This window comes from Acomys minous (genome assembly GCF_964271855.1).
Source record: "Acomys minous genome assembly, chromosome: 3".
Classification (NCBI taxonomy): Eukaryota; Metazoa; Chordata; class Mammalia; order Rodentia; family Muridae; genus Acomys; species Acomys minous.
The window spans coordinates 22,820,225-22,832,582 of record NC_140485.1 but is presented as its reverse complement, the minus strand read 5'-3'; the positions used below and the strand labels follow the sequence as shown (position 1 = coordinate 22,832,582).

The 12,358-nt window shown below is 38.5% G+C and overlaps 2 protein-coding genes across 3 annotated transcripts in view; one reads left to right on the top strand and one right to left on the bottom strand.

Moving 5' to 3' along the window:
- Window positions 1-2,919, top strand: part of FGF7 (fibroblast growth factor 7) — a 50,829-nt gene extending 47,910 nt beyond the window's left edge. Inside the window, exon 4 of the mRNA XM_084775518.1 lies at window positions 882-2,919. Coding sequence (XP_084631644.1) covers window positions 882-1,076 — 195 coding nt within the window. The 3' untranslated portion in view covers window positions 1,077-2,919. The remainder of the gene's footprint in view (window positions 1-881) is intronic.
- Window positions 1-12,358, bottom strand: part of FAM227B (family with sequence similarity 227 member B) — a 160,812-nt gene that overhangs the window by 98,747 nt on the left and 49,707 nt on the right. For both annotated transcript variants that reach the window (XR_014777958.1, XM_084775513.1), the window contains exon 11: window positions 10,765-10,902. Coding sequence is in view for 1 of the 2 variants with exons in the window: in XM_084775513.1 (XP_084631639.1) it covers window positions 10,765-10,902 (138 nt within the window). In the remaining variant the exon portion in view is untranslated. The remainder of the gene's footprint in view (window positions 1-10,764; window positions 10,903-12,358) is intronic.

Here is a 12,358-nt window from a genome sequence, read left to right as displayed (position 1 = left end):
CAATTGAAACATTCTTTATGCCAGCATCAAGGCAAAATACTTTCTGTGTGACCCTAGTTTGCTTAAGCTACTGGGATGTTAGGCTCTTCATCTATAAGTTGACTTGGAATGACTGATCTCTATGGATCCTTCCAATTCTAAACTCCCTTGTGCACTTTAGATACTTGGAACCTAAAATTTCCATCTGTGAGTATTAAAGCTCTGTTTGTTAGAATTCACCCATTTGTACATTGCTGACATGAAAATTCTTGGGAAAAAATTTGAAGTGTTCAGTTTATTTATCAACATCAGTCTCACAATCATGGGCTTTGAACATGCACATTGTTTCCACTTTATTATGATGGGAAATATGTGAGAAAGTTCATCCCACTACAGTAAAGCAAAAGTCATTTTGCTTTGTATTCTTATAGCTCTGCATAATGCCCATGCAAGCAAGCTGCAGAATAGAGGCTTAATCAAATGAACACTTGGCTGCATGGATGACCAAACTAAGTAATGCTTTACTTTTGTTACAATTGAGGGCAACATAGTAGAAAATGAAGTTTATTATGTAGTCTCTTGCCTGCAGGAAGCAAAGGCTACCCACTTTATACTAAATTTCTGGTGGATGGGAAAATAGAGTGATTTGAGGATTCTATCATTAAAGAGTAGAAATGTACTGTCCAAAGAGACACAACTAAATTATCTTTTGCTAAACTTAAGATGCTTTTGACCTATGGCAGTACTAAATCCACTAAACTGTATCAGCTATGCTCAGTCTGAGGCTTAAAATAAGTCACATACGTTTTACCTCTACAAACCATCACTTGCTTGCTGTTAGTCTGAGCCACTCCAGAACTCGTTTTAATAATTGTGCTTGGTTTTTTGCTTGTTTTTATCAGAAAGAATGCAATGAGGATTGCAACTTCAAAGAACTGATCCTGGAAAACCATTATAACACGTATGCGTCAGCTAAATGGACTCACAGTGGAGGGGAAATGTTCGTTGCCCTAAATCAAAAGGGGCTTCCTGTCAAAGGGAAGAAAACGAAGAAAGAGCAGAAAACAGCCCACTTTCTTCCTATGGCGATAACCTAATCATACACGGTGTTTGAGAAAACAGTTTCATTCAGCAGGGAGATTTCTTTCCAGTGGACTTTTTTCTTCTTTCTTTTTCCTTACTCTCTGTCTCTCTTCTAAAGTAACCAAGAAAGGCTGGAAAACTACTGAAAAACTGATCAAGCTGGACTTGCGCATTTTTTGTTTATTTTAAAAGACTGCATTAAAGAAAGATTTGAAGAATATACACACAAATCAGATTTAGTAACTAAAAGTTGTAAAAAGTTGTAAAAGTGGTTGTACAATCAAGATGTTAGTGACATGATGTTCTTCTTAAATTAATTTACCCTTAAGAGTATGTTAGATTTGACTATCTGATATTGAATATTTAATATCACTATCTGCTTATAGAATGGCTGCTATAACAATAATAACGATAATGCAGATGACGTTATACAAGGTATGTCAGACCTAAAGGCTGCTGGGATGGTTTGTCATGTGGTCAAGCTCACACAAACTGTAAACGATGACCAGTGTTTGAAAGCTTTCCAGTAAGAACTATAATTCACTTCAGCTCCATTCAGAAAAAAAATGAATGGTCTCAACTTTTTATTATAAAATGGAATCTACAGGTGGTTTTACAAAATTATAGGCTTGGAACATACCTACACTGATTAACATGAAAAAAATTCCTAACGCCACTCAAATTGAAAAAGTATTGCTAACAGGATGTCTTAAAAATCTGTAAATAAAATAACAACAACGATGATAATATTGTATTTCATCTCACCACAAAATAACATTTTATATTCCCTAAAAATAAAAATCAGAAATCTTCAAGTTTTTTTTCCAAGTAACATAATCTATCTTTTGTATAATTCACATTTGGGGACACGACTTTTAGTAATGCTCTTCCCACAAATATCATCTTCCCCTACCCCTGTGGTTACAGCATTAAACGCTACTTTAAGTTGTATTTGAACTTTATTGTTTTGTTATTTAAGTTTATGTTATTTATAAAGAAAAAACCTTAAGAAGCTGTATCTGTTTCATATGCTTTTAATTTCAAGGGAACAACAGAACTGTCTGGCTGCACTACAGATTTCTCCTCCCCAGATGACTGACATCAAGTCTAGCACAGCACTTGGCCAGCAAGTGCTGGATGGCAGACAAAAATGACAGCCTGCAGCCAGCTTACGCTAGATGTCTTAGAGCAAACAATACAAATATGTGGGAAAGATTTTACACAACACTCTTGCCAATGAATTTGGATCATATATGTAAAAGAAATCAAAGGATTTTTAGTGAGAATGCATTTTGATGCACAACAATAAAGCATAGTTTAAAGGTAGGTATATTTACAGTTAGGAATTTGATAATCTCTGGAAATTATTTCTCCTATGCAAAAAGATGCCAACACCAAGTGGCAAGGGTACAACTCCAATAGAGGTTGTAGTCAGGCTATGGTGCCCCACATACCTTTAAGGTCTAGTGAGGCTGCAGAAAACAGGCTTGACAGAGAGGTGAATCTTGTATTTCTGGAATATAAGATGACCCCCAAATTTAACTAACTTTTCCAGTTAGAATATATAGTTTTCAGCCCAAGTCTCCTGCACAGGGTGTGCATTGGAAAATGGGTAGTCTTATATGGCAAGTATACTCCAATCTCTATATTTTAACTGGAAAAGTTAATTTTAACGTTGAGGGTCATCTTATACTCCAGAAAATATGGTACTTACTACATAGTTCTGCCACCAGCAGATGCTGACAAAACTTTATGTATGCTAACCAAGGGAAAGGCAGCATTTATTTAAATTGTTGGTATATTAATGTGATATCAAGTTCAAAGTGCTTTTCATTAAAATTTTTATATTACATAAAACACTATTTGGTAATATGTTTTTAGATAAAAGTTATATGGTAAAGCTCTCGTCAACTAAAATAACAAAATCACTTGACTTTCCTGTGGTTTGCCCAGGTGTCCAGGCTACTGTAAGGTAGGAAGTGCTGCCCTTCAACACAGACACTATAGGAGATGTCATGAGGGAAAATTCTGTCTTAGCATCCAATTCAAGTATATTTGTAGCCTAGCTTCCTAGCCCAGGCTCCTGTAACTGGAGTCTCGTAACCATACCAAGGGTAGAAGAAGAAGATTGTGTTTTTCATAGTTGTTTCATAGGTGCCTGCTGAATGCTAGTCCACAATCAACACACACACACACACACACACACACACACACACACACACACACACACGAGAGAGAGAGAGAGAGAGAGAGAGAGAGAAAGAGAGAGAGAGAGAGAGAAAGAGAGAGAGAGAGAGGAATCCATTTAATGAATATTTTCCAAGGAAAAGGTAGAATGTAGCACCATTCTGGAATTTTTTGTCTCTTTAAAAAACATAGAAATATTTTAAGAATGTGTTTTATTTTATTTAAACCCAGGTGTGGGGATATAGGGCTACTTTGGAGGGTCCACAGCAGCTGATTATCATTTGCCTTATGCTCTAGCAGAGCCATGGTCTTGCCAGCTGCAGATAGTTTCTGTGATTGTGTGACATTTTGAATTCTGGGAGCTTTTCAGAGGTTATATAAATGCTCAGGCCGTGTTAGGTGGGTTTGCTGTTTGTTGGTCATTTGTGGGGGTTGGTTGTGGTTTGTTAGTAGTAGTCATGGTCAAAGAAGAAACAAGAAGAAAGAAATTAGATTCAAGGATCTCTCTCTCTCTCTCTCTCTCTCTCTCTCTCTCTCTCTCTCTCTCTCTCTCTCTATGTCTCTTTCCCCCCTCTATCTTTCTTTCTCTCCTATCTAGTGATAGGGGTAAAACTGGGGGGGGGGGGAAGGGGCAGTGAGGAGTAAAGGGTGGGAAAAAGAAAACCCCACAAAATAGCAAAGACAAGCTACAGTTGAAATGCAATTATTTTTACTTAACGTTTAAAAACTCAGAATAAGCGTAATCATGCAGAAGCTTAAACATACATAGATGGTGGCTATAGTTACTATTAAATTAGTTACCATGGAACAACTATTAGAATATTAGACTTGAATTAGACAGAACTAATATTGAGTGGCAAAATCATTATTAGTCGTATAAGTCATTGTACATCTGCCCACAAACATTTACTTTAAAAAAGGCTTATCGTTATTTTTAAATTGTGTACCTGTGTGTATGTGTGTGTGTCTTTATAGGTATGTACACACGAGTAAGGGCCCCCATGGAGCTCAGAAGAGGTACCAGGAACTGAACTTGGGTACTTTGCAAGAGCAGTATGTGCTCTTCACTGATGAGCCATCTTGCCTGCTCCAGCACTTATTTTTAATTATAGGTTTTGCTCTATTTGAAAACGTTTTAACATGTGAGTTTCAGGTTACTCTGCTTATCCTACCACATTCAACAAAGCTCAGCGTTCACTGACAGCGACTTATTGCATCATCCCATACGCTCCCATCTGTTCTCAAATTTTGAAGAATTTATCAAGAAGATTTATTTTTCTCTTGAATAGACACTAGACAGGAAGTAAATAACAGATTCCTACTATCTTACCAACACTGTGATTTCTTAGGTGATTACTCTCATGAGAAGGTAGCTCTTGTTTTCCCATTTGCTTCCTGACTGTAACAGCCCTATTTCCCAAATCACCATCCTGAGCTTTCTGAAAGTCTATGCCATTATATGAACAGTAATTATTCCTTTATCTGTCTGGAGGCAGCTTTGCATTAGTTATTGTGGTGTGTAACATGAAAATTTCTAAAACAACAGTTCTTCCTGACTTCAAGCCCTCATTAAAGTTATAATCAAAGGAAGCCACTGATCTCAGTACTCAGTCCTGAGAGAAACGCAGCACCACCCTTCACTGGCTGAGGCTGTAAACATCAACTCCTCACTTCATAGCACTGTTTCTCAAAAGAAGTTTATTTCCTACAAAACAGTGGTTCAGAGAATAAAAGGCCCCGAATGGAAGCCATAGTTTTAAGAAACAATCTCCAATGTGATGTCACTTCTGTACACACACAAGGGGAGGTGTTACCTCAGCAGTACACACCAGAATGGAGGTCATTGTAAAGTACCACTGCAATCCATAATTAGACAACCATTTAAGGCTTACCACAAACCCATGAGCTCTAAGGCCTAATAAGACAATTCAAGGTGTTCATAGAGAAACAGATAAAGTAGGAATATTTTCTGTGAAAAAATGGTCCTTTCTTCCACAGGAAAACCAGAGGTTTGGATCATATCTGGCTTTGTTCGACTGTATTGTGCTTTCTTAGGTCTAACATGGCAGGAAACTGACAATGTCACCTGGCCTCCACATAAGACATTATCATGTCTTGAGTCTTAACCTGAAAATAATTCTCCTCTTAACTTCACTACCTTAAGAGGGTGAGATGGCAGATGTCAGCTGACTTTCCTTTGAAACATTAAGAGTTTTGTCCTAGAGAGCAGAAGCAAGTACTCAGAGTTGTCCATGACCATCTAAGCCAGTGGTTCTCAATCTGTGGCTCACAACTCCTTTGCAGACAAATGACCCTTTCACAGGGGTCATCTAAGACCATTGGAAAACATAAATATTTACATTAAGATTCATAACAGTAGCAAAATTACAGTTATGAAGTAGTAATGGAAGTGATTTTATGGTTGGAGGTCAGCACAGCATGAGGAACTGCATTAAAAAGTTGTAGCGTTAGGGAGGTTGAGAACCACTGCTCTAAGCAAAACAGAACATGCAGGATGCACATTAGAGTCGCCTCCACGAGTTACTTTTCCTTTTTGAAATAATGAGGCACAGGCTCCATCCCAGGTCAACTCTATCAGTGGACCCCGAATCAGGTATATGACATGTCATTTTTATATTCCCCAGTAATTTTAATGCTCTTGCTGCAGTTGAGAACTAACAAGACAAGTGGAAAAATCAAAACCAAACTCCTTTCTGATCTAGTCCCGGCTCATTGTCTCATTTTTAAGCACAATGGAGAATCTTATTCCTTCCCCACCCAGGTTTCCCCTCCTGTTTCTATTTGCAGTTAGCATTAGACAGAACACAAACATGAGAAAGAGCTGTCATCATGCTGACAAGGAAATGATTACAGAATATAAGGAGCACAAAAGTCCATTATTAACAGAACGTGCATTAGATATAATAAAATCTCTGTTCAAATTTGTGATCATTTCACACGGAGTACAGCCACGAGTTGCACGGAGGCCATCAGAGTGACAGTGAAACAAAGGTAACTGGGTAGACACTTTGCTGTTGGTTAGGCAGGACAAGGCAAGAGGCAAAACACTGTAAATCCAGAAGTATAGTTCAGATTGCTGAGCAGATACTATCAAGTTCATTAAATTGCCAAAAATGGGTTGGGTCTTTTGGGACTCCTGAACCCAAACGGCTGCTTGTTTCCAAGATTAGGGAAGTCTAGGACTACTGTTTTACATGTAGTTTATCTTTTCCCCCTCTGAGACCCCCAGGCCTAGGGAAGTCTAGGACTATTGTTTTACACGTAGTTTATCTTTTCCCCCTCTGAGAACCCCAGGCCTAGGGAAGCCTAGGACTACTGTTTTACACGTAGTTTATCTTTCCTCCTCTGAGACCCCCAAGACTCAGATATTTGTTTGTGTAATGGTAGCCTGAACAGTTTTTTTGTCATTCTCCTTTTTTCTTCCATTTTCTTTGTTCTTTCATCTGATTGGAATATTCAAAGGAGCTTTCTTAAATCCAGATTATTTTTTCTGTATTAGAGTGCTTTCAGGTCTCTCATCTGTATTTTCATTTGACTTGTTAAGTTCTTCAGTTCCAAGGTTTCTGTTTGGTTCTTTCCCACACCAAATCCTTGGAGACCATCTCCTTCTACTTAGCAGTACTTTTCCTATTTAATTCTCTCTTTGTAGCTGCTCATGTTTCACTGCCTTTTCTTCGAGCAATCCCTTCACTATCTTAGCAGGCACTTCATCGATTTCCTCCGCTTTGAGACTAGTCTCCAGAATGTTCTTATGCTCAAGCACGGGACACATCATATCACTTACTTTTCCATATGAGAAGATGAGTAATATGTTGGAAATGTGTCTGAGAAAGGTCTTTCTAGGCATTTCGCCATGACTACATCATCTTACCCTCCCCTGTGCAAAGGTCAGTGTCACACATCTGTCATTTACACCTGGATTTTAAAAGTACATTTCCAAACATGTGCAGCAGCCAGACAGTCTGTCCTCTGATTGGATGCTGTCAGCAACTGTCAGAGAGCAGGCAGCACTTCTTTCTGCCCCAGGGCACACTGACAGAGTTCACTGGGGAAAGCAAGCAGTTGGAGCTATTGCTTGAGGATGCTCTCTGCCTCAAAGAATGTCTCTTAGGCCCAGAAGTTCATTTTTATAGGCTCTCATGAAACCGTCTGACACTTGCCAGCTCCCCCTCTCCTCAGTGCTCTTCTGTATCACTGTGTTGCTGGACAACAGGGATTATTACAATTTTACTTCAAATTCTGTTGGCTAATGGTGTTCATTGTTAAGTGCTGATGTGTTTTATAAACCACAGATTGTATTTACCACGGAATTCCCTATTAATTTATCCAGTGTTTATATTTCCCCATAATGAAAAAAGTGTTGATTTCATGGTAATGAATCTCCAATCAGTTCTACTCATTCGCCTTAAAAATAATAGTAAAAAAAAATTAATTTGAAGCCAGGAGCCGTGGTGCATTCCTTTAATCCTAGTACTTGGGAGGCAGAGGCAGGTGGATCTCCATGACTTTGAGGCCAGCCTGGTCTACAAAGCAAGACCAGGAAAGCCAAGACTACACAGAAAAGCCCTGTCTCAAAACAAAACAAAACAAAACAAAACAAAACCAAAAACAAAATAATAATCATTTGAGGCTGAAAGATAGTTCAGTGATTAAAAGCACTTGCTGCTCTTGCAGCAGACCTGGGTTTGGTTACAAGCACCCATATTGGGAGGCTCACAACCTTCTGAGAGTAGTTCCAGGAGATGTGACGTCCTCTTCAGACCTATACAGGCATGGTGGAGCATGATTTCAATTCCAGCACGCAGGGAGCAAAAGACTTCTGAGTTTAAAAAACACAATGCTATATGCAGCTAGCCACAAGATGACAGGGATACAAATTAAAGCCCTGTCTCAAAAATATTTTTAAAATTTCCTTTTAGGGTACTGGAGAGATGGATTGTTGCTTAAGAGCACTATCTGTTCTTCTAGAGAATTCAAGTTCTACCACCCACACTGGGCCTCACAACTGTTTATAACTCCAGTTTTAGGGCCTCTGAGGGCACCAAGCCTTAGACATGCATGCAAACAAAAAAACCCACTAATGCACATAAGATAAAAATAAACTATAAAAATGTTCGGTTTTTTCTTTTAGCAGAGATTTGCTTACCATGGTCTAATAGCATTGTGAATTATTTTCTGCATATCTATTTGTTGTCTACATTGATATAGACTGACTTTATGATCTGAGGGTAATGGCAGACATGATTTTAAATATTTTTATGTTCATGTTATTTTAAAAATGTGAGCCATATTTAAAAATTATATATATGTAATATATAATTATATATATTATATATATAATGTATCTTAATAAAATCCACAATCTTGTTCCCTCCCCACACCCTGTACCCCAAATGTTCCCCTTCTACCCTCACATGCCCTTTGTCCTCTCTTTATAAATGCCCACTGAGTCCATGTAGTTCTTCCTGTGAGTGAGTGGGTCTGGAATGTTCTGCTGAAGCATGGGCAGTCTCTCCAGGGCCATGTCCCTGGAAGAAAGTGACACTGCCTTCTCCAGAAGCCGTCAGCTGCCAATGTCCCCTCACACAGCCCCTCACTATTCATGCTGGGGTTCTATATGGCTTGATCTCGTGCACGTCTTGGGCATGCAGCCACCATCAGTTCATGAATGCAATCCCATTTCCTATTATACATCTACTCTCTCTGCCATCTTAGAATCATTCCTGATGATTTCTGAGTCTCAAGGGGAGAGGTATGCCACAGATGTCTCATTTAGAATCGAGCTTGCCACCTTCTCTTTCTCTCTGCAAGCTGACTGGTTGTGGGGCCCTGTATTAATCCCTAGCTATTGCAAAACGAATATGCAAGGCGATAAACATAGCTATTCCTGGCCTATCTTCTCTCAGGTAAATATTTGTTAAGGATCAGAAAGTGAGCTGGGTGCAATGACAGACATCTGTAATCTCAGCACTCTCAGGCAGGCCAATCTCTGTGAGTTTGAGGGCAGCCTGGTCTACAAGGTAAGTCCAGGACAGCCAAGGCTACACAGAGAAACAAACAAAAGACTCAGAAAGTGAATGCTATTTAAAAAAACATATTATACCTGAAATCTGTGAAATAGAATAAACATTAAAAATGTTGCTGGAAAAATAACTACATGATGGGAATGCACACAGTTGGTGTTGACACATTTCTTAAACCTCCAGTGGCAGAACTTACGTGGAAAAGCCAAAGCTGTGTAGAAATGCAAGGGAACATCCACCTCCTCATTTAAAGGTACTTTGTCATTACAGCAATTACCTGGTAGAATGGCAAGTTCTTGCCAGAGCTAAAGATACACACACACACACACACACACACACACACACACACACACACACACAGACACACACACATATATACACACACACCTATTTTTTTTTATGTGTGCCTTGACTTCTAGCTTTTAGGGTCCTTTCCGGTTTATGTGTGGCATTCTAGAAAACTCATTAAAGGTTATCAATAGCAAAACAAGCAATTTCTTATAACTACTAATAGGAATCATGTTCCATGATATTTATACAGCGTAGAGTAGGAAGCCATGTCCCTATCTGTGATCAATTACTTTCACATGTATAGATCTTAAAAGCTGTAGTGAACTAGTTAAATAATTGTAGCATCACAAATTAGCCTAAGAATAGACTCTTCAAGAGAAAGCCAATAGGTCAGCCTGTTCTGCTTGGTAGATCTGAAGGAAAACACTGGAAGGTAGGTCTCTCCATACGTGCTGAAACCAACTGAAGAGCCTTCACTCTGCTCCAGCTGGGCAGAAGTGAACCCTGTATATCAAGACTGTGCTTGGCACTGCAGCCATAGTACAAATAGGAGAGAAATTAATTTGCCTTAAAGAGTTCATTAGCTGAGAGTGGTTAAGGAGTTTTGATTTTTGTATTGTAGCTTTGGGCACCAAGTTCAAGAAACAGGAGCAAATACAAATATATATCAAAGTATATTGATATTTAAATTTTCCTATAAGTGGACTATTTAATAAATGAATCATTTTGAAGAGAAAAGGTGGAGAAATAGTCATATTCCTTATCACAAAATAAATTTCAAATGGATTTAGTAAGTCAGTCAAATATAGAAACAAGAAAGCACTAGGAAGAAACATAGTGTTTTGCTAATCTTAAGTCTTGACAAATCGCAACAAGACTTAAACTCTAAAAGATATAAGGTTTAAATGTACTAAATAAAAATGTTAAGCTTCTCTGTTGCAAGACACATTGCTATCTAGCTAGCCACAGAACCTAAACTAAGACACAATAAAAACTGACAAAACATTGTCACAGTAGGTGAGCAGGGAAAGGCCTTGACACACCACAATGACAGCAATTTACAAGTCCATTGATAGTCTAGGACCTTGCCATATCGAAGTGTTAGAGAAACGGACTAGTAACTGGCCTAACATACGTGGCTGTGCTACCTTCTCCCGCCTAACCCGTCACTTTTGCTTACTGGACACTATGCGCTCCTGGCTGGCCGTAATCCTCCTCTTCATCGACTTCGCCGGCCCACGCTTGCTGCCATGTATGGTGTGTGTGCACAGTTCTGTCAGTTTCCAGTGGGTCCAAAAGCCACTCGGAGGTTTTAGACCTGTTAATATAGTATATATATTAGCCAATTAGATTCATACTAACAAAGTAGAAATTTCTACATCTCTCTAGATACAGCTACCAGGCTTTAAAAAATTATTAGTTGCCGCTGTATAAAATATATAGATGTTTTGCATTTCATTTGCTGAGTGTTCTTGACAGATTGCCTCTGTTTTGAAATATTAGGTATTAATAGAAAGTTTGTTGTACAGTAAGGACAACAGGTAGTTGATTAAAGCATGGTTGCTTATTTTTCATCTCTCTCAAGAGAAAGATGTCATACTACAGAGGGCCACACCAGGTGGGCCAGGACTGAGTAACATCAAAGGTACCGCAATAGCCTTGCTACATTTTTTTTTTAAGGCAGAAATCATTAAACCATTCCAGCAGGTTCCAGGCTCAAAGTTCACTCCAGTTGCTTGGCTCCTAGGATGTCAATCATCTGGGGTAAGAATTCAGTAAAAGGAGAGGGTAGTTGTGGCCTTGGCTCTAGATTGGTCAGTTTGTATTTATAATTATACCTATATCATTTACTATATCTAGAAAGAGTCTGACCCCAAGAAGGGTGTTAAACTCTAAAATGTGAAAGACACAATCCATGAATAATACAGTCTAGTGGTAAACTACCTTTCCGTGAGATAAACTATCTGTTGTGTGTGTGTGTTTGTGTGTGTATGTGTGTGTGTGTGCATATGTGTGTGTATGTGTGTGTTTGTGTGTGTATGTATGTGTGTGTGTGTGTAATGTAGAGAGAAATAATGTATTGGTTCTCCTCCAAAGCTACCAGATGTGCTCTGACCTGAACATCTTTCACTACATTTAATGTACATCCATTATACTGGGAGTTCCTTTCTCCATTATATTGAAAACTACCTCTCTCACATGTTAAAGCCTTTGCTTTTCGAATTTCATTTCATCTTCTTTAGTTTATTTCATGTTTTGTTGAGTATTAGTACAATAGCTTCATAAGAAAAAGTTGAATTTTTCTTATGAAGTTTTCTTAAAACATGCCTGGCCTTCATCCTCAGCCTCACTTGACAGTTTGTTTGGGTGTAAGTTATGCACAATTTCCCCTCAGAGCTGCTAAGTCCTTACTTTCTACTATCCTGGCTGTCAGAGCTGCTGGGCGGAGGCTTAGCAGCATTCTGTCTTCCCACCTCTCTGTTCTCTGGAAGTTCTGATCATTTTCTTCTTGTTTTCAAGGTTCTCAGAGTTCACAGAAAAATCTGCATTACTTTAAAAAAAATTCCTTGTCCTAATGTCTTCCAAACTGGAAAGTGAAGTCTTATAAAATATGAGATTTCTAAAATATAATTATCTCTTCCTTGGATTTTTTGTTATTCTCTTTTTGTATGTAATACAGAGAACTGAAATCTAAATATAGAAGAGGTGAAGGATCAGTTTCTGCCACATGAAGATAGATGTTAGATCATGAATTTATTTCAGCTCCTCCTCCT